We start from the raw sequence: 21,053 nt of genomic DNA, 5'->3' as shown, positions 1-21,053 counted from the left end.
GAAGTTTCTGAACCGGTTTCCCATCGTCCCACTGAGATGCCAGTGGGATCTCGCACATCATTAAAATGACAGGGGGGTCGTGACCGAGGGGTCCGGCTGGGTGAAAGCGGCCTCAGAACCAGCCACAGCCAAAATCTAGCCGGGCCCAGGACTGAGGGCCCCTTGGCATTCCTGAGCCTTTCCTGCAGCTCTTGGAAGGGTGGCTCCGCGCGCCAGCGTGTCCGGATGCGCCCGGTGAGGGAACCAGAGGCCCGGATTTTCATCTACCCTGGGGCTGCGAAGCCTGTGGCGTCTCAGCTTCCCGCAGGCCCTGGGCCCCTCAGGGGTCCTCCTGAGCCTGGCACTGTCTGATGGCTTCTACTCCAGGCTTCCCCCAGACAGGAGAAGGCTGGCGGCTGGCTGTGCGCTCAGAAGCCCGCAAAGTGCCCGCAAAGTGCCTGCGAGGAGCCCCAGCCCTGAACGCCAATGGTTCGCAGACCCAAGCCCGAGCCTCAAGCTGGTATTTGGTAAAGAGACAGAAGCAGAGACACAGAGAGAGAGACCCCGCTCTCAGTGTCACGGGGCCTAGGCGGGGCAGGCGCCCTCTGAAGCCATCAAAGACAGGGGTGGCTGTTTCCCCCTCCTCCAGCCTCCTCCCCGATAGATATAGCACGAATTTTTAATGCGTCTTCCTTTCACAGACAACAATACAGGGTTTGAAAGCCGGACACAATTTGGGTTTTGTGCGGGTCCCTCCTCGCGCTCCCTCGGCCCAGCTGGCCATATGGAATCCAGCATGGAGTCCGCGGATGACAAAGGGACCCAGTGACAGGCCCAACAAAACCCCAAGGAGACTTCTGCCTGACTCCGGGATTCACTGCCCGCGATAAGCGCGCTGAATGGTGCGGGGTGGAGGGGGGCGGAGGGCGGGCCCCTTCTCCCTCTTCCCCTCTCTGTCCCCTGCGATCCTTTCTCTGGCCCTTTTTAATATGCACGCCTCTAACATCCTCGGCTCCCAGCTCTCCCATTGTGCCGTTTTGTGCGGCCCGCTGTAGATTGGGCGAAGATAGACTGCCCAAGCGGACCCCGCGCCGGGTGCGCTCTCAGGGCGCTGGGGTTAGGGCCACACAGGGCTTCGCGGGCGCTTTTATTGACTCCATGGGGACCCGAGGACAGAGAGAGGCGGGCGTCGGGCCCACCTCCCGGCCGCACGAGCGAGCGCACACCCTGGCTGCAGGCCCACGAGCCTGGCCACCAACCCCAAATGCGCCCTCAGCGCGCACACGTGAAAGCCTGCGCGAGAACTTGGACCTTCCACTTTGTCTTCTTCCTCTCCGGAGACCTAGGGGGCTCTTGTGATCATTTTTGGCCCCCAGAAGTTTGGGGTCCTGGAATAGCCCAAATCAACCGAGTCCTGGGTCTGTGCCTCAGGCGTCCTGACCACCCTACTCCAAGAGGCTCTCCCCTCCCCTCCGGCGGGTCAGGGTTACAGGGAAGTCAGGAGAGGAATGTTGAGGGGTTGGTATCAGGGCAAGTTGGACGCTGGACCATCGCACGACAAATGATTTGGGGAGAACTCTGGCCTCAGGAAGAACAAGAAATGAAACCTCAAATGTTCCCAAGCCAGTGTGGGGAGCAAAGGTAGACTTTTCCACATTTAGGAAAACCTGGATGAACCCAGTTGAACCCGGAGGTGGTGGGAAAGGACACTGGGGGAAATTAGAAAGAGTCCAGTGCCCTCAGTTATCTGGGGGCCGGCGCGCCATGCGGGAACAGCGTGTGATCACGGCCCTGCGCGTGCTGCGCTCAGTGCTGTCGACGTGTAGATTTGGTTACATGGATAATCATGTTTGCGTTAGATATTGAATTAAATCTGATCATCAGCTAGAAGGAGCGAGAAAGTCAGCTGGGACCGCTCCCTTCACTCGACCTCCTCTCCCCCGCCCCTGGCCATGAAGGTGGAGCTCGAGAGAAAATGAGAGAGAGTTTCCAAAGGGGGCCGATTCTATCCCCAGGCGTCTCTGAACACCGGCGGGGCTCTGAGCTACAGAGCCCCGGGTATTTTCGGAAATCCGCGAGATAGAGGAGACAGGCACCCTCCCCCCGAGTCTGCGGGGTCTCTGAGCTGCTCCCCCTGAGCGGGCAAGTATGCGCCAGCATCCTCCGGGGAGATCTTCCGGCCCCCAGGGTGGGATGGAATCAGCTCTCTACGAGGGGAGGACCAATGCGCCCTCCCCCGGGCGAACGAAGGCTGTGTGCTCGCTTCCCGTTCCCCTCACCCCAGCCCAGGAGACCGGGGCGCACCACCCCACCTCCAAATTCTTGCATTCTAGCAAGCAATTCACCCAGCTTCACGCCAAAGAGCTGGCCAAGGGGACCGCGCGCAGCCAAATGCTAGGAGGGGACGAGGCCTGGGATCCAGTCCAGGGGAAGAGGCTGGAAGCTCAGGAAGAATGGGGATGGGAGGCAGGAGGAAGGCTCCAGCAGCAGGGATGCTCTCTGACTCCCGCTCCCTGGATCTACCGACCAAAGGCCTAGGGAGGCCGCTGCATCCCCTCTGACCCAGCGCCCAGGCCCCCGCATCCCCCCTTGCAGCCAAAGCCTGGAGCGCCCCAAGTCCGCCCCGCCCTCACCTCCTAGACGCCTCCTGTCCGCGGAGTTACAAGGGGTAGGGGTAGAGAAGCCGACCCGTTTCAACCTCTGCCTCCCCGCACCCCAGCACGAGGTAAATCAAATTCAAGAGAGTGGAAGTCACTGCGTGTAGTGGCTTCAACAGCTTCTCAGGCTGAAGGAGCCACTCGTAGATTTGGGCGATCAACTGGGGCTTGTCTTCTTGCCTTTGCGTCTTTCAGTCACTTCCTCCCGAGCCAGGATGCCGCCGCCCGGATTCAGGCCGCGCACAAGGCCGGGACACAGGCCGGGAGAGGGCGGGCGACCCCGGGTGGCGGGCCGACCACTCGCAGGCCTGAGGCCCAGCGCTCCCGCCCGGCGCGGGGACCAAGGCGGAGGCCTGGCCTGTCCGCCAGGGTGAGGCCTGTTCCCGGAGCCTCCCCAGAGCCCGGGGTGCCCCAGGCCCAGGGGCAGCACGGGGTGAGAGCGCGGCCAGCAGCCAGGCGGGGCTTCTTGCCCGAGGTCTCTGGCCCAGCTCAGGGCGACACAGTGAGACAAACGGGAGGGCCGGGCTTGGTTTTTTTAAACACAGGATTTTTATTAAAATTCTTATTTAAAAAATGGAAAGCTTTCAGCACCCGGTGCTCTCGGGGAACTGCACGGAACCGCTGAGCTCCGAGTTCCGAGGCTCAGGACCCAGAGGATGGGGCAGGGGCTTCTCGCTCGCCTACACATTTTTATCCTTTTTCATTTCTGAGAAATGTTTGCACTGAACAAAATAAAGAAAAAAGCAGGGCTAACCAAATGTAAGCAAACCAAAACAAACCACAAAGAAAGGAGTGGGGCCCCGAGGGGTACAGGCCAGTCCTGAAGGTCATTTTGGCAACAATCACCACCGATATTTACAACGAAAAGCGGAATCTGCCACCAGTTGTCAGGACGTTTACATGGCCATAAATATTTAGCATTTTCTTATAAAAAACAAAAGGAGAAAAAATCCTCTATTTTTAAAGTGTTCTCCACTTGCTTTAGAAGAAGACAGCTGACAATATTGCTACTCACACAAACATATTTTACAAAATTCACAAAAGCGAGGGTGGGGGGCGTCTTTTTCTCCTTCTCAAGTGAGGACGTTAACTCTGGGACCATTCCGTGCCCCCAGGGAGAGGCAGAGAAGCGAGGCTGCGCAAACATTCTGTAAACGGCTGATGGTTCAGCCCTCCCCAGAGGTTCAGAGGGAGAGGGCTGAGGCAGAGCTGGCTGGGTGGAATCTGCCTCTCCAAGGAGGCGCAGGCCACCTCCTGACGCCTCCCCAGTGGAGCCGAGAGTCAACTCGACTCCGTAATAATTATAATAACACAGTAACCACCGTTAAGGGCCGAGTCCTCCTTGCCTCCGCCGCCGGGGTGGGGCCTGGGCCGGGGGCTGGGAGTCTCGGAGGGGCAGCTCTCACCAAGTCCACTGCTGGGCCTGGACCAGGGGGTGTGCTGTCGGGTACTGGGGAGTGCTGGCCGAGCTGTACTGGGCGTTGTATTGCATGTGCTGCAGAGACTGCGCGCTGTAGGCCGAAAAGGGGATGCCCGCCTGGAAGGTGGCGGCTGCCAGGTCCTGGGCTTTAAGCGCGTGGCACGGTTTGCCGTCCCTGACCAACACGGGCACGGCCACCCGGCGCGGCGAGGGCAGGGGCGTCACCTCCATACCTTTCTCTGCCCGGGCGCGCTTCATCTTGTAGCGGTGGTTCTGGAACCAGATCTTGACCTGCGTGGGCGTGAGGCGGATGAGGCTGGCCAGGTGCTCCCGCTCGGGCGCCGACAGGTACCGCTGCTGCCGGAAGCGCCGCTCCAGCTCGTAGGTCTGCGCCTTGGAGAAGAGCACCCGCCGCTTCCGCTTCTTGCCGGCGTCCCCCCCGCCGCCCGGGGTCTCCTTGTCATTGTCCGGTGACTCGTCGGCCGAGGGCTCCGGGGACTTGGAACTCGAGTCCTGGGGCGCCGCGCCGGCCGCCAGCCCGTGCACTGGGGAAAGAGATGCCCGTCAGGCGCCGGGAGGCCGCGCGAGGCTGGGCCTGACCCCGCGCGCCCCGGATCCTCCGTGCGCCCCCGGCCCTCTGTGCCCTGCAGCCCGGCCCCGCTGCCTTCGCCCTCACCCTGGCCCTGCTCCACGCCGGAGGTAGCCGCCGGCGTCCCTCCGGGAAAAGAGGAGACGGGACAGGAGTGGGGGCTTGGGGCTCTGGTTTCTGGGGGTTCGTGCAGTGTGGGTGCGCATTTGGGGGGGCGGCGGCGCGCCGAGAAGATCGTCGCGGGTTAAGGGCTCCGGCCCCCTTAAGCAGTTTCCTCTCTGGAGAGACGTGGGCAGATTTTTAAAAGAAAACCCCCACAATCCCGGCATTGATAGACTCGGCCATCCAAGGCAGATTTTTGGGGGCTTTCGTTTCTACTTCCCGACTTGCTGGACACCCTCCGCACGGCACAAAGCGTCCTCTATGAAGCGCAGGGGGCAGGGTGAGCTATTTATACCCGGGCCACCCTCTCCCCGAACCCCGAGGCTGGCTGGCTCGCTCCAGTGCTCCAGGCCAGTCCCTCCCGGCGGTCGGAATGGGGGAGGGGGCTCCGGCTGGAGCCGTCAGTCTGGGTTGACGTCTGTAACCGGCCCTTGGGAGGTACTCCCCTCCCCCTCTTCCTCCTAATTTCTCTCTTTGGAAGAAATATCTGAGAACGAGTCTTTTTCCCAGACTCGGGGGGGGGGGGCTTGACGAGGAGGAAAGAGTTAGGGCGCCGTAAACAAGCGTTAAAAATCTTGCCAGGAGCGCAGGGTTGGGGGTCGGCTCACAAGACTCCTTCCCCTTCCTCCCCCAGGGTCCGGCCCGGGCTGCGGCCGCGGGAACGGAGACGGTCACAGCCACGGCGGCCAAGTTTCGCTACTTACGGGAGTACTGCAGGCCCTCGGTGCTGGCCAGCCAGCGCGTGTATGGGTTGTCGCTGCTGTCGTAGAAGGGGTTCTTCAGGGGCAGGCTTTGCACCGTGTCCAGGGCGCCCTGCCCCAGCGGCCCGGCCCTCTTGGCGGGCTCCGGCCCCTCGCTCTCCTCCTCTGGCCCTTCGGCCACCGAGCCTTCCTCATCGTTGGTGTCCGGCAGGTCCAAGATGTCCTTGACCGAAAACCCCGTCTTTGTGTTGGTCAGCGACATGGCCGGGGCCCCGCAATTTATGCCGCAAAGTTGTAGCTTCACTTGGTCAATTCGCGGCGCTCTCAGTTGGGGCGGGGGAGGGGGTATGGGGAGAGGGGTTGGGGGAGGGGAGGGGGGATGGGCTTTAATTATGGATATTATTATTTTTAAAAAGGAGAAGGAAACTCTGGGAAAGGGGAGGGTGGGGGGAAAAGCCCAACGCGATGCTTGCGTCCTCTCTGCAAGCACGCGGAAACGGACGCGGGGAGCCGGGCGGCCTGCGCGCCGAGCGCCGCGGGCCGGGCCCGAGTTTGTAACTCCAGGAGGGGTGCCAAGGCGGCGTCAGCTCGGGCTCCAGCGGCCGCTCGGCGCGCGGTGGCGGCTGGTGGCGAGGGAAAAATGGGCCATTGCCCGAGCGATCAGTCCATATAAGGCTGGGCTCCACTCACGAACCTGGGGAGAGGGGGGAAGAGGGGGAGAAAGAGAGGGAGGGAAAGAGAGAGGGAGGGAGGGGGAGCGAGAGAGGGAGCGAGGGAAGGGTGGAAAAAAGGAGGGGGGAGACATTAAAACGCAAAGGTTGGACACGTGTGGGCGGGTCTTGGAAGTCAAGTGGATGAAGACTGTATTTGCAGATGTGAAATTGTGGGTTTTGGGGAGCTCCGCGCTCCCAGCCAACGGCCCTCTAGAGCAAGATGAGAGGTGTAACGTGTCAATTAATTGCAAAGACGGGGCGAGCCCTTTTTTTTTACCCAGTATTTACATACAAAGGACCACCGCGTCGCTCGCGAGTCCACACACTTGAAAGGGCCGTTTTAACAAATTGCATCTTTAAAAAAATAAAAGCAGGGGAGGAGGAAAGAAAACAAAACAGAAACCCGGAGGTGGAGGAGAAAAAAGAATCCTCCTTAACATTCACCGGTTCCTACCTCCCCGCCCCCGAGCGCTCGCCCCCAGCAAGCCGGAAAATTGGCGATTTGTGGCGCCTTTGGAAAAGGGGGAGGGGGCGAATGCTGAGCCGCGGAAATCTCTCCTTCCCATCGCGGGCAGTTCCCTAAACAAGATCCGGTTCAAATGGCAAGAGCCCAACTTCTGTAAGCCTCCTAGGTCAATATTTTGGTTGAGGCTTAAGGATGAGCACTAGAAATGACAAGGCAAGTAATTGATTCTAGTCAGCGCCGAACGAGCCCGAAGCCCAGGAGAGGGATCGGCTCGGGCCGGCCAGAGCCACCGCCGAGCGACACCTCCTCCCACCCTCCCCGCTCCGCCCCGCCACCCTTTATTTGCTAAAGACATTTATTTCCTTCAGCCCGCCTCCCCCTCTCCCCCTGCAGCTCGGGGCGGCCGAGCGGGACCGCGCAGTTCACTTTCTGCTTTGCGGGCGCCCGGGGAGGGGCGGTGGGGGTGGGGAAGGCTCGCCCGGGCGGCGACCGGCCGGGGCCCCGCCGCCTCCCGGCCCCGCGGGCCGCGCTCTCCGGGTGGAGGGAAGGGCAGACGGCCCCGCGCCCTTCCTGCCCCCTATTATGCCTCCCTCTCGGGCCTCCAGCGGCGGTGGAGCGGCGGGAAGCGAGAGGGGAGGGGGCGGGGCGGGGGCGCCGTCTCCAGCCCGGGTGAGGACCCCGAAAACCGCGGGGGAGGGGGTCGCAGGGCGGGAGGTGCAGCTGCATTTTCTCTGGAGTTTTCTTCCCAGAGAGCCCTTTCGGACGCCTCAGGGGCGCGTCCGAGGACACTCCCCAGGCTCCCAGCTTGCGTGAGGCTTGCGTGCGGGTCCCAGCCCCTCGCCCGCCTGGGAACTGAACTTTCCCGGAACGGCACCTCCTCCTCGGCGCCGGCAGGGAAACGTCCGCGCCGCACTGCCCGCCCCTCCTCCCGGGATTGCTTTTTCGGGGGAGGAGGGAGAAGGTTTGCTACCTGACGCTCGGGCACCCCAGAGGAGCATCAGGATGGCGCCTTGCCTGGGGGCGGGGAGGGGCGGGAAGGGCCGCCGCGGGGGTCAGGGCTGGCCACCCCCAGCCCTCCGCCGGGGCCGCCTCCTCGCCGGCCGGGCGCAGCGCGCGGGCGCCGGTCCTCCCCGCGCACAGCTGCGGCCGCCGCGCCCCGGCCGCCCCCGAGTTGCCAGCGCCCGGCGAGGGCGCCTCTCCCCGAGCCGCTCGGCGGCTTTCTGCAGCCCTTGCCGCCTGGCCCCCAGTATGTGACGTGGGTGACAATGGCCCAGGTTAGAGCGAGCCCCTCGTCGGCGCGTCCTGGGTGGTCGGACCCGGGCAAACACAAATACAAACCGATTGCTAAGCTGCGGACAATGAGCGAAATGTAGACAAATGTCCCGCTCCCGTTGGAAGCCTTTGTCCCCGCTCGGTTTTTGCATTTATTTCAGTGGCGAAATAATACATGATTGACGCTCTCTTTCAATGTGTCCTAACTGTTTGGAATAAATCTAAGGTTGTTCCTAGTTGTCATGGCATTCAACCCTTTTCAATGGACTATCTCTTCATTCATTTCTGAATCCGTCCACAATATTAAGGAAACCCCTTCATGTGGACGCTCCCCAGTCCTCTGTTTCTCCTCCTCCTTTTCCTTTTCTCCTTTCCCCCCTCCTTTCCCCTTTCTTCCCTGCAAGAATTAGAAACTGGTTTGAATCGTGTTCCTCGAACCCATTACTTTTCGTGCTCTTTTCCCCCCTCTTTCTCTTCCCAGCCCGTCTTTCCCAGCCTCCCTCCGCCTTGTCCCCCCTCCCCCCTTCCACTCGGGAGCTCCCGGGCCCCGTCCAGTCCGAGGAGGGAAGTTGGGTCTCCAGGCGTCTCAGAGGCCCAGAGTTTGGAAACAGAGGCTGTCGGGCCTGCCCCAGCCATTGTTACTCAGCTGCTAAATAAATAACCAGCGAGGAAAAGTTCCTCAACCCAAGCTTTGCAGAAAAAAAATCCTTCTTCCTGGTCCCTCCTCTTATTCCTGTCCCAAGGGAGGGGTGACTCTTGGGGACCAGGGTAGACTCCGGGAATGGGGAAGGGCCCGAAACGATTCTGGGTGGGCCAGGCCAATTCCTGGGCTGGGTGAGAAATGGCCTTTTTGGCAAGAAGTGTCCCTTTTGCATATCCCCGGAGCCATCTTTGGGAGGGGTGTCCTCAGACCCCTCCACGGGGCCTGGTCATGTCCTCACCTCGGAACCACCTATTTCCACCTGGCTCCCAACTTCTCCCTTCCCCCAACATAGTGGCCTTTCTCCCAGGATCGAATCAGCGCTGCCACGGCTGATAACGTCCCCTCCCTCGCATCTGGCAGAGCACCCGGGACACGACTGCTGTCCTACCCAGGGCTCCAGGCTCCTGGGAACTGATCCTGGAGAGGGAGCCTCTGCTGCCAAGGGAGGTCCCGGCCCAGTTCACAGGGGCGGGGCGTGGCCCCACACCTGCCGGATGGTCTCAACGAGCGGCAGCTCTTCCACACCTGAGGTTGCAGGGTCCCCTTCCAGGAGCACTTGCGGGGCCACCCAGCCTCCGCCAGCACAGGCCGCGGTCTGGGTCTCCACTCCCTCCTCACCCTCACCTGGCTGGTTTTCCCTGCCCCTGGCCTTGGGGCCAAGGAGCTGGGAGAGAGCTGTAGGGAGGCTCCGCTAGGCTCCTCAGCCCCGCTCAGTGCCCCGGGGAGCTGAGCCCACTGTGCTCTGTGTCTTCCTCCTAGGACCTCGTGAATCCATTTTGCCCAGCACTTGGTCGACCGTGTGGTTCCCGCATATGCTTCCAAAGCGCTGACATTTGCAATTGAAAAGGCCCAGGGAGACCACTGGGAGGCCCATAATTGAAGGGGAGAAACTCGGCTTGTTAGAGGAAGATCATAAAATGCAAGTCCCCCAGGAGTGGCCTGCAGGGGACCAGCTGGCGGCCAGGGACAGGTCCAGTGCCCAAAGCACGCTCCAGGGTCTCCTGGGTCTCCTGGGTCTCCTGCAACCCAAAGAGCGGGGCCAGGCACCAAAAGCACTTATCCACACAAATTAAACAGGTGATTGCCCCTGGAGGGCTCCGCAAGAGGTCTTGCTGGGAGCAGCACAGCCTGGCCTTTTCCAGCTGGGGGTCTCCTGCCTGGCGAGGTCCTGCACACCCAGCAGGCTGACAGGGCCGAGCCCCGTGCCCCTGGCCTGCTCCAGAGCCCTCCATTAATGTCTCTGCTATCCCCACCCTGTCAGCTCTGAACAGTGTCCTCTGGCATCAGGTCAGCTGTAGGATGTGCTCTAGTCTCCTTATCTTGGGATTCTTTAGTAAATCCTTTCCAGGTTCCATCTTGCAGCCAGGAGAGGACAGTGTGCTGGCTTCCATCATGTTTGGCTTTGGGTCTGGGCTCTGCGTAAGGCGTCGGGGGAGGGTCAGAGCGCTCAGACTTGGTCCTTCCGCTGCGAACTTGGGAAGAAGTTTAGACGGGCGCTGAAGTTTGATGGCAGCTGTTCTGCGCCAGAGGGAGACACGTTTAGCTCTCTTGGCTGTGCGACCACCACCTAGTACCCCTGCCAGAGTCACCCGAGTAGACAGAGGTCCCCTGCCACAGATTTTTATCCTCAGTGTTGGGGCTCCAAGTTCCTTACAAATCTCTAACATCCCTTCTTCCTCGGTTCAGGACTAGCGCAGAGGGAGTCACAGGCCCCTAGGAGCGGTGGGGGAGAGCAGGAAGGGAGTCTCCCTCCCTGGAGGTTGGAAGGAACCTTCTTAGGAGGCCTCTCAGGCCACTAAGCTCATCTGCCCCTCCGGGTTCCCGAGGGATGGAAGCGCAGGCGCCGGGGAGGGCGCGGAGAGCTCAACCGCCGCTAGAGGCCCAGGCGGGAGGCGAGTGTACACAGGCTAAGTGGCCCCACTCCAGGACAAGTGGCCCTCCAAGTCTGCCCAGTGTTTACCTGTTTACTTTCCCAGGTGGCTCAAACACGAACGCCTTTTCTGAGCTCCGGAACATGGGGGCGGCCCCAGACGCCCCTGGCCCAGTCCCACGCGTCCTCACCCTGGGCTTCACGACCCCTGTTGGGGGCGGGGGGTCTCTAAACCGCAGCGGACAAGGCAAGACAGGAAGGCACTTTGGGAAAGTGAGGAGAGGCCTGGGCACACCCCACTTGTGGGAGCCTGCCTTGGGGTGCCTGTGGGTGAGGCGGGCGTTCCAGGGTGCACCTAGCACCCCCTTGCCCCATCAGTCTATCCCTGAAGGCCTCTTGGCTTGGAGGCCTCTTGGGAGGCACTCTGCTCACATCTTTCTCCTTTCAGCCTGGTGAGACCTTGCTGGGTAGGTGTCTCCTCCAGAGGATTTTGGGGGCAGGAAAAGCCCTGGGGAGGGCGCCTTGAGGGTCCACTGTAAAGGGGCGGTGGCCTTGAGGAACCTGAAGCCTCGGCGGCGCCCCTCATCCTCCCCACCCACAAAAGCGCTTCCATCATTAAAAATACAAGGTCTTTCCCATTATTTGGAAAGGCTGATTTGACTTCCTTTCGTTTCTTTCTTTTTTGGAATGAAAAGAGGCTGAAAAGAAACTCCTTCCCTGGTGCAGTACGTGGCTGAGCTCTCGCCCCCTTCCCCCTCCCATCTCAGATAACAGCCTTCAAGTGGATTAGTTTATTGTCTGGTTAGCGCCAAGGTGCAAGCGTTTGTCTTCATTCACTCCAGAGACAAAGCGCGTTGCACCTTCCTTCTCCGCGAGGATTAGCAGCGGACACAAAGGTTTTGTTGGAGGAGGTTTATTTTCTCTCGGGTGTGGAGGCTGACATGCACTCGAAATCAGTGGGGAAGGAAAATGTCGCCCAATCTGGTCCGAGAGCTCGGCTATAAAGACGCCCACCTTTAAGATTCGCTCCTCCGAGGCGGCCCACGGTGGCTCCAACTTCGGGGAGGGGGGCGCTACAAAAAGCAAGGGGTGCCAGATGAAAGAATTCAGGAGTATGGCCTAGGGTGCCACCCCAAGCAGCACCTTTCCCACCTAGAAAATGAAAGGCAGGCTAGTCTCTGGTAGGTCCTAGCACCAATTGGCATCACCTTCTGCCCCCGGAGAAGGAAGCAGAGGTCCCTGGAAGTCCCTGCGGCCTGGGGGAGGGCGTGTGTGACAGAGTGGAGTGGCTGGGTGGGGGAGGCCTACAGCCCTGTGTGAGGCCAGATCAGGACAGGTGCAAGTCTCTGGCAGAAGAGACACGCAGCCATTGGACAGATGGACCAGAAGGTAGAGACTGGTGAGAAGGGAAAGGAAACCCCAGCCCACAATGAGTTCAAGCCTAAGGTGAGTTTTTTTTTCTTTCTTTGATTTATATTGTGTTAACACAGCACGGGAAGAGTGAGGGCATCCTCTGGGACAGCCCACCCAAATCGCCAAGAAGATGCTGGGCGGAGAGGTTCTCCAGGCCCAGAGGCAGAGCTCAGTCCTGCATCTCAGAACCCTCTCCCACACCTTCCCCCAAGCCTCAGGAGGTTTCTAAAGCCTTGGAGAGAAGAATTGGTCTTGGGACCCAGAGCCTGGAGCCCCCCTGCAATTAACTGTGGGTGCAGGATGCAGGCACCCGGGCAAGCTATCTCCCCCCTATTCTTCTTCAAGGTGAAATACACAACACTTTCCCAATTATATGCCTAAAAAAAAAAAGGCAGACATCTCCCGAGGATATAAATTGTAATAGAAATTAGGATTTCTCTTTCTATTAATCAGCCTCATTGTGTGGGCGTAAGACCCCGTGGACATATGCTAGGACTTTGATAAATGGGCTTTAATGAGATCTTTGAAAATGCATCCAATAAAATAAAAGGCGAGAAAAGCCGTTTAACTTTCATGGATGTTAAATTGAACACGAAATGTGGCTCGGGGCACGCTGCAAAATGGAACCGGCCTTCCTCCAATATTTTCTTTAAAAACGTAGCTCTAAGCCCCCCTTAGGCCAAATGAGCCTGTCCCAGCCAATCCATTGTCACCGGTTTATTGGGGAACCAAACACCACGTCCCCCCAGGCGAACCCCTTTGCTTTATTCGTTCGCGCGGCTCTAATGATTAAACATGTTACAAGGAGATTACGCGTCGTCAGTGTTGCCTTCGGGAACGTTCTTCCAGCCCAGCTAGCCCTTCCCCCGATTAGGGCGATTTCAAGGTAGGAGACTTGGGTTTCTCCAGGAAAGACGGCGCCGAAAGCACGTTCTTATCTGAATTTACTTAACACGTGACAAAGCCGTACCACAGGACTTCGAAAAACAAGAGGCCTCTCCTAACGGGTTAGTATCCGGCACCTCAAGCTGGGCCGGGGGGCGATGGGGGGGGCTCATGTAGCCTTCGCCCGCGCAAGGCAGGCGCCCTCCCAGCCTGCGCGGAACCTGGGAGCCGGGGCCGGGAGCACGAGCCGCCGACCCGCGAGGGCCCTCGGGCACCAGAGGGAGGGTGTTCCCTCTTGTTTCTCCCATATGAGCACCGGAGGTCCACAGCCCTCCTCCAGACGCAACGCCCCCTTTCCATCCTCCGAGCGCCACCAAGATCGAGAAGGCGCGAGAGGCGCGCCAGAGGGCCTCCTTGCAGTGTGTGTGTGTGTCCGTGCGCGCGCGCGGGGTGGGGGGAGCAGAGGGGGCGCCCCTCGGAGACCAGGGCTTCTGCAAACCCACCGAGGCCCATTCCTGATCCTCTGGCGAGCTCTACCGACGCAAACGAGAACTGTCCGGCTCCCCTCCAAGTCCAGGCTTGAGCCGCCTCCCCAGAGACCCCCGACCCTGACTCGGGCCCCAGCCCTTGCCCTTCCTGCCTGCGACTCCCGCTCCTTACCCTCCTCCTCGCCCGAACCCCGGGGCCCAGTTCCGCCCGAGGAGAACCGCTTTCTCCAATAGGCGCCATCGCCAAATTACCTTTGGGATCTCGCCTCTGCCTGCAACCCCCATCCCGAGCGCCCGCGCCCACCGGGGAGACTTACCCGGCAGAAGGGGTGCCGGGCTGCGCCCTTCCAGGCAGCGGCCCGGGCGGCCCGGGAGGCCCCGGAGCCTCGGGAGCTGGCAGCGGGGAGGGGCCCGAGGCGCGTGGCGCGCCCGCTCCGCCTCCCACTCCCGGCGCTGCGGCGACAGCCCCGCCGCATCTCCGGGCGCGCCTTTATCTAGTCCCCCACCTACCCGGACCCCCCTTCCAGCGCTCCCCTCCCCCGCCGCGCCCTCCCGGGCGGGGCTCCAAGCCCCGGCGCGCCGCTCCTCCCCGCGCTCCCCGCTGCCCGCACCTGCCGGCCCCGGCGGTCCGGCTCCCCGGGTGCGCGGCGGCGGGAGCACCTGGCCTGGGCCACAGGTAAAACTTTTCCCGGCTGCGGGCGCGGCGGGCGGGGCCCGGCCCCTCCCCGAGCTCCCCTCTCGTGACCAGCGGAGCCGCTGGCGGACTTGAGACGCCCGGCACTTGCCCACCTGCTGCTTCCAAACCCCGCGGCCGGGCGACCGAGCCGAGGCGGGAGCCGCGAGAGGGAGCAGCGCAGGCGGGCGCGCGGGGACGCCGAGCCCGGCACACCCGGGCGGGGCCGGCGGGACCCCAGACCCCTCTCCCCCGGCCCGCCGCGGGGCCCCGGCCCCGAGCGCGTTCCGGTCCCCGGCGGCTGCGGAGGCCCGCGCGGGGCTGGGGCTGCATCGAGGGGGAGCGAGGGTGCGCGCCGACAGCCGGGGGGTGGGGTGGAGACGCCGGGCTCCGGTGCGGCTCCCCGCGCAGCCGCGCGCCCAGCACTCGGAGACCACCCCCGGCCGCGCGCGCGAGCGGCAGGCTCACCTGGAGCGCGGCTGCGCCGGGAGCCCCGGGCCCGCGAGCGCGTAGATCCCCGTCCGCTCTTTATCCTGAGCTGCGGGCGGCTGCGGAGCCGCGGGCGCTCGGGCAGTGGCGCGGCGAGCTCTCCCCCTCCCGGCTCCGGCTCCCGGCCCGGTGGCCCCACCCTCCCCGCTCCGGCCCCGCGGCCGCCGCGCAGCCCCAGCGGAGGGGGCCGCTCCCCCGCGCCGCGCGCTCTGTTTGTTTTCCTTGCCCGACTGACGTGAGTCAAAATATTGGCCATATGTTCAGCGGTAATAAATTGGGTATGAGCGCAAACACACTTGGGCTTCGATGGCTCTTTCAGCTGCCACATGGCCCGCTTGGAGGTAGGGGGGCTGCCACCTTGCCGCGGCCGCCACCCTAAACAGAGGGCAGGTCCCTCTCCTGAGCGCCCCTCCCGAGCTGGAGATCTGGGATCCCTGGGCTCTCCCGTCCGTCGCCCCTCCGCCGTCCCCAGCCACGCCTCGGACCTCGCAGCTCCAGGCCAGCCCGGGCTGCTGCCTAACAAGGTCGCCATCTATAAATTGCTCGGTCGCTAAGACGCCATAAAATCGAAGGGCCAGATGTGGCACGTTATTTATGTGTGAAACCGCGTTTACTCTAGATATGCCATCCAAGGCTGATAGCACGGCTTGGCGGGAGGTCACGGACCTCTCGCCCCAGGCTCCTGGCTCCTCCCCCCGCACCCTCCCCTCCAGATCCAGGGATGTTGGTCTTTCTGGGAAAGGGATTCAGCTCTGCCACCTAGGAAGAAAGTGATTTCAGTGCACTTGTGCCAAGGTGCCACCTGTCCAAGGATTGGAAGCAGCCTCTGGGATTTATTTCTGGAGTTTTCTGTTCTTTTTTTTTTTCTTCTTCTATAGGGCCTGTGAGGCTGGTTTATTTTCCAGACAGTTGATGTGTCCCATGGGACTGTGGTCTGAGCGAGAGGTGGTATTTGAAAACTGAAGTTGCTCAACCCTGCAGCTGGGTGGGATGTAAGGGTGAGGCCTCCTGACCCCCTAGGGAGGGATTTTTTGTTTTTTTGAGGAGAGGCAGAGCTGGAAGTGGAACAGATCACCTGGCTGAGGGAGCACCTGGGATCATCCCTGCCTCATGCCTGACTGTGCACTCCAGTGTCACATGTCACCCACCTTATTCAAATCAAATGGCAGGCAAGGCACTCAGACAGAGGCCATCGTGCCTTGGATGTGAAACCCGAGCCGCCCTGTGTGATTCGGGAAAGAGAGGCCAACACTGTGGAGTAATAGAAACAATTGTTTCATTTTTCTCCTCCAGAAGGCGGCCTCCGGACTGCACGTCCCCAAACTGGTCACCTCACATGAATTCATTAAGAGTCATTGTCTCTCCTGTGCCATTACTTTACTATTTCTTGAAGTGAACCAAATTCTCTCTGTGGTTAATAAGCACTGAGCTGGGCCCCCTACCTTCCTTTTCATCTTCAAAACACCTGGGGTTCCCTGAATGACATCTTCCATCTGGCCAAGGAAAATCAGAGATGAAAAATGTTGCCCTACTGCCGGGAAAAACATAAGCATTTGGCACCACTATTACAAGTTACCCTGGGTCTGTGTTCACTGGATAACTGTCCTTAGTGGCAGGTAAGGGGGGGGGGAATGATGCTGTTGAAAAGGGTGGGAGAGAAGAAGAGAAAGGATGTGGGGTGAGGGAGGAGGAGGGACCTATTCAACAGGTGCAAAAAAGAGCTATAAAATGTACCTCTTAACCCTAAGTGCTGAGCACCAACCGTGCCTCTCCAGATCCGCTCTCCTGGGCCTTAGAGCGAGCTCCCAGAAATCCTCAGTTACCACAGAGAAACCTGGGGCTCCACTCAAGCCTGCAGGAGCTGTTAATCTTGGAAAATTACTACTGCATTGCACTCTTGTTTTTTTCTTGGATTTTAAGTCTTTATTTACGGTTCAAAACAAAATCAAAGTGCAGTTTGCAATTCACATCAACTCCCATGTAAACTCTGTGATCACCGGTAAAGCACGTCTTTGGGTGAAACTGTTGCTTTGTGCTCCAAACTGGACAAGGGGATTTGAAGACAACCTTCATCTGTGTAGTTCTCCCTGGGAGGGGCAGCTCTGTCTGACGAGTGCCCCACGGACAGGCTCGTGCTCTCCCCCTGCCCATGTCACTGATAACGGCTATGCAGTGAGCAGGGACATGAGCTTAGGAAGTCGGTGTTTGGTGGTCTCATGTGGAACACTAAGAGACATGAAGCAAAGGGTACATCGAAGTCAGTCTTTATGTAATTCCCCTTTGGAGAAAAATTAAAAATAGCAAAAGTACCAAGGCACCAACTAGGTAATTGAAAACAAAAACCTGTTACTAAGGCGATGCGGCGGAGGGCACGATTTAGGTGAAGCACACTTGCTCAGGTGAACGCACCCGTGCTCTCTCTGGGCTTAGCTAGCGATCCAGTGCTGAGCTCCAAGCATCCTTAGACCTGAACAGATTTCAAACAGTGACTTTTCTTAGTTCCATGATCTTTATGCTATTATTACTTCAGAGACATTCCTGTTCTACCCATGGACTCAAAATTCATGGGCTTTGTCGCTGGAAAAGCTTTCCTCCACATAGTTCCCCAGCGGTACCACTAGCTGCCAGGTGCTTGTTTTGTTTCCCTCTGGGAGTAAGCAGTTCTCGGAACTTACAAGTAAAACATCAACCAAAACCAAACCTTGAGACTGCTTTGGCCCCGGCTAGGAAGGGTGTAGTTGCATTGTCTTGAGGAGAGTTACACAGTGGTTCCCGCGGAGGGAGTTCCTTCCTCTTCCCAGCTTCTTGGGCCACTACGAGGTCCGGTCAATCAAGGAAGGCAGGTGCCTTGTTTGTGCTTTCCTCGGGCATCCTGCTTGGTGGCCAGAGGAGCCCAGGGGAGGTGAGAGCCAAGATGCACATGGAGGGAGGTCAATGCCCCCCACCCCCGACAACGGGGGCTGTCACAAAGTGTGGTGCACCTGCAAGTATCATCATAATGCAAATGGAGTGTGGAAGAGACTCTGTAGATGGTGATGCCCCTTCCAGGACCTTCAGCAAGTGAAAGGGTCACCTGAGCTCTTCCGGCATGGAAGCCTGGTCCACTTTATCTGAAACCAGACTGGCTTCTTTCCCTCCATGCATCCATCAGCAGAGCCAGAGGGCAGAAACCATGGTGTAATGAGGCTCTTGGGTTCCCAGAGGCTGAGAATGACACCAGCTCCCTCCCATCTCCTGCAGAGAACCGGGGAGAGCAAACACAGCGGGATGCGGAACATTTTGTTAAAAGCATTGGCAGCGGCCAAGGAATTTGGTGCCATGTGTCAGACCTTCAGGAAGTAAAAATCAAGTGCATCTAGAGATAGAAAGCAGACCAGTAGCTGCCTGAGGCCGGGAGGCACCGGGTATCCTGGGGGGTGATGGCTAAGCGGTGTGAGATTTCTTTTTGGGAAAATGACAGTGTTCTAAAAATGATGGTGGTGACGACCACACAACTCTGAATACACTAAAAGCCACTGACTTGTGCACACTAAATTGGGTGAATTGTATGGTATGTGAATTGTATGTCAAGAAAGCTGTTCAAAAAATCAAACTTACCTCTTTTTTCACCCAGGCTAGAAGGTGCTGGGCTAGAAGGCAGGAGAGAATGTGGGAGTTTGTGGAAGACAGGTGATCCTCAAAGCTGTTTCTCATCTTCCCAATTTTCATTCTGAGTATTTTCAAACATACACAAAAAGTTGAGAGAGCAAACATTTGTATGCCCTGGACTTGGATTCAACAATTGTTCGCATTTTGCTACATATGATTATCACTCTATATAAATGCATTTTTTTGGTTGAACTAGTTGGAATTAAGGTTGTAAACACCATAATACTTTTTTCCCCACTGAATATTTCAGCATGCATCGCCTAAGAATAGACAGTCTTCAACATAATCACAATACCATTACCACGCTTCAGAAAATTAGCAATAATTGCATCATTTATCTGATATTTATTCCTTATTCAAATTTCTTGAATTTTACCACCCCCAAAATACATTTTCATAGCTAGTTAATTTCTTCCAAACCCAGGACCTATTCAAGGTTCATGTCCTGCACGGCTGCATTTGATTTTTTTTATTTTAGTTTTTTATGTCCTAATTCTCTTAACTTACAATAGTCTTTTTTGTCTTCCTTCCTCCCTCCTTCCCTTCATTCCTTCCTCTCTCCCTCACTCACTCACTTCCTTCCTTCCTCCCTTCCTTCCTTCCTTCCTTCCCTCCCTCCTTTCTGGCACTGACTTTGGAGAACCCAGATCATTTGGAGAACGCCCTCCTCCCCTTCCTGGACTTCCCAGACTGTTTTCTCCTGGTGTCATTTCCCCTGCTCCTCTACCCCCTTCACAGCCACAAACTGGATGCTAGATCTGGAGTCTGGATTAGGTCCATGCTTTGCGTTTGTGATGGGAATGCCACGTGGCTGGTATGCCACGTTGCATGTTGCTTGGAAGCACAGCACATCCCTCTATTAGTGAGACTAAATTTGATCACTTGGTTGAGGTGGTGATCGCCGTACTGTCCTGTGTGAATTAATACAAGACGAGTCAGTAACCTTAGGGGTAAGCGATGCTTCCGCACAGTTTCAGGGCTCTTTGTCACTGTGTCCCCACAACCTGCATCCGGTGGGTTTTAGTGCCCGTTGCCTGGATTCTATTGCTCTGTTGGTATTTTTCTGAAAGAAGAGCTTTCTTTCCTTCAGCCCATGGAAGGAAAGGAAGCTCAAGGAGTGAACAATTTCAATGTTGTAAGCAATTAACACCGTTCTTTTGATGCTTAGATTATCCCACTGTCCAGGGCGCAGCAGTGGGAGAAGTCAGACAAAGAAAATGAGGAGGAATGTGGAGGAGACCATGAACCTGCAGAATTAGTGGGCTTTGGTGGTTCTTGGCAACCCACGTCATCATGGGCAGCTTCTGTGTCTATTTCCAGCTAGCAGTGAACGGCTCCTCGCAACCACAGAGAAAGCCCACGGCTCCAGGGAGTCCAAACGTGTTCCAGCTGCAAACGACTCATATACTGAATGTACCTCAGTTACATGTGTCGCCATTAAAGCAAAAGGAAAGAGACTGATTTTTAAGGAATCGGTTACATGTAAGCACACAGGAATAGCAGCTTGAAGTTTCAGTTCTGCAGGGTGGGCCGGCGGGCTGGAGACCCAGGGAGAGCCGACGTTGCCGTTAAGTCTGAAATGGTCAGGCTGGAGAACCTCCTCCTGCCTCGGCGAGGGAGACACAGCCTTCGCTGTGCTCAGGCCTTGCCTTCAGCTGACTGGAGGCGGCCTGCTCCCATGGCAGAGGGCTACCTGTCTCACTCAGAGTCTACTGATTAAAAGGCCAGTCTTGTTCAAACACATCCTCACAGAAACCTCCAGACTAGTGTCTGGCCACATGTGTGGGTCCCATGGCCCAGCCAAGTTGGCCCATAAAATTAACCACCCCACCCCCTGATGATGTGATGCCGGAAGTTCCAGCACCCAGAAGCGCTGGTGGAAAGTCTTAAGCTACGTTTCTGAGCAGTTCCAGCCACGTGATGCCACACAGTGCTGTGTCCTCTGCTCCAGATCTTGGCCTAACTCTTCCCAGCATCGGCCTGGCCTCTTATGGTGACATTCCTGGTAAACACTCTTCATTATAACTCGGACTTTTGCATCAGACACGAGACATACTTCCTATAGGACAAATGCACGTGGCCAAGGGAACGCCATTTGCCGCCCGTGAAGTGATCCAGCTGTTTGCAGGTGGGAGGAAGGTCACGGGCCTGGTTTTGGCTTTGGGAGGCAAGCTGAGCCCTGACTGCAGCTGAGACCTTCCTAAAGCTGACTGCAAGAGCGTCCTGGAGCAGACCTAGCCTTGCAGGGTACTCTAGAACAAGGCTGGATTCTGTATTGCTTCTCTGATTGAAGTAAGAGGACTGGTGACATTTTTAAGGCCATGGGATTGCCTGCTTTCCTAATAGAGATGTGCAAGTTTGGGGAAAGCCAGGCTGAACACAAGCTAATACTTAGAAGTGAACGACGGAAACCATGAAATGGGGACCCGCTATAATCTGGGGCCACTTTGGGTAGTTCCCGTTTAACTTCTCGCCAGTGTGGGGGCTTCATCCTAACAGCGCGCATTTTATTGAACACTTAGTATGTGCCGGACACTGTGTGAAGGTCCTTCCAGTGCAGCGTTTGATTTAATTCCCCAAATAACCGCATCAGTTAGGAAACACCAATTATTAACTTTGTTTTAAAGACACGGACACCAATGTTTAAGGAGGCTTCCCACAGATTGTGGGGTCAGGGTGTGCGGCCTGAGCCTCCCCTCCTCCGTGTGACCTCGGGCAGGTTACAGAACCTTTTTGAGCCTCACTTCCCGGCTGTGTGAAATGGAGCTCAGAACAGAGCCGATTCTCAGTTTGTCACAAGGATGAGATGAGACTGTGTAAGTGAGGCGTCTGCTGGCGCCCGGTGGTAAACACCCTCTGTCTTCTTGCTTCAGTCGCCTTCCTTGTCCTTCACTCTGACTACAGGGAGCTGGCATCCCGGCCAGG

At 58.2% G+C, this 21,053-nt stretch overlaps 1 protein-coding gene across 1 annotated transcript; it reads right to left on the bottom strand.

Annotated features, from left to right (window-relative positions):
* Positions 1–3,167: 3,167 nt before the first annotated feature.
* On the bottom strand, positions 3,168–14,577 carry NKX2-2 (NK2 homeobox 2). Its single transcript, XM_072943546.1, has 3 exons — positions 14,460–14,577; positions 5,512–6,202; positions 3,168–4,601 (listed from the first exon to the last, which is right to left on the bottom strand). Exons 2-3 carry the CDS (start codon positions 5,768–5,770, stop codon positions 4,039–4,041), a joined length of 822 nt encoding a protein of 273 aa, XP_072799647.1. The 5' UTR covers positions 5,771–6,202; positions 14,460–14,577; the 3' UTR covers positions 3,168–4,038.
* Between the last annotated feature and the right edge of the window lie 6,476 nt (positions 14,578–21,053).

This window comes from Vicugna pacos, chromosome 19 (assembly GCF_048564905.1).
Source record: "Vicugna pacos chromosome 19, VicPac4, whole genome shotgun sequence".
Classification (NCBI taxonomy): domain Eukaryota; kingdom Metazoa; phylum Chordata; class Mammalia; order Artiodactyla; family Camelidae; genus Vicugna; species Vicugna pacos.
This window is presented reverse-complemented; position numbering and strand designations above follow the sequence as displayed.

Excerpts from the sequence above, each read along its gene's own strand:
- NKX2-2 (XM_072943546.1), bottom strand. The coding sequence starts at position 5,770 with ATGTCGCTGACCAACACAAAGACGGGGTTTTCGGTCAAGGACATCTTG. Across the intron at positions 4,602-5,511 it reads CGAGGGCCTGCAGTACTCCC|TGCACGGGCTGGCGGCCGGC; the intron begins GTAAGTAGCGAA and ends CTCTTTCCCCAG.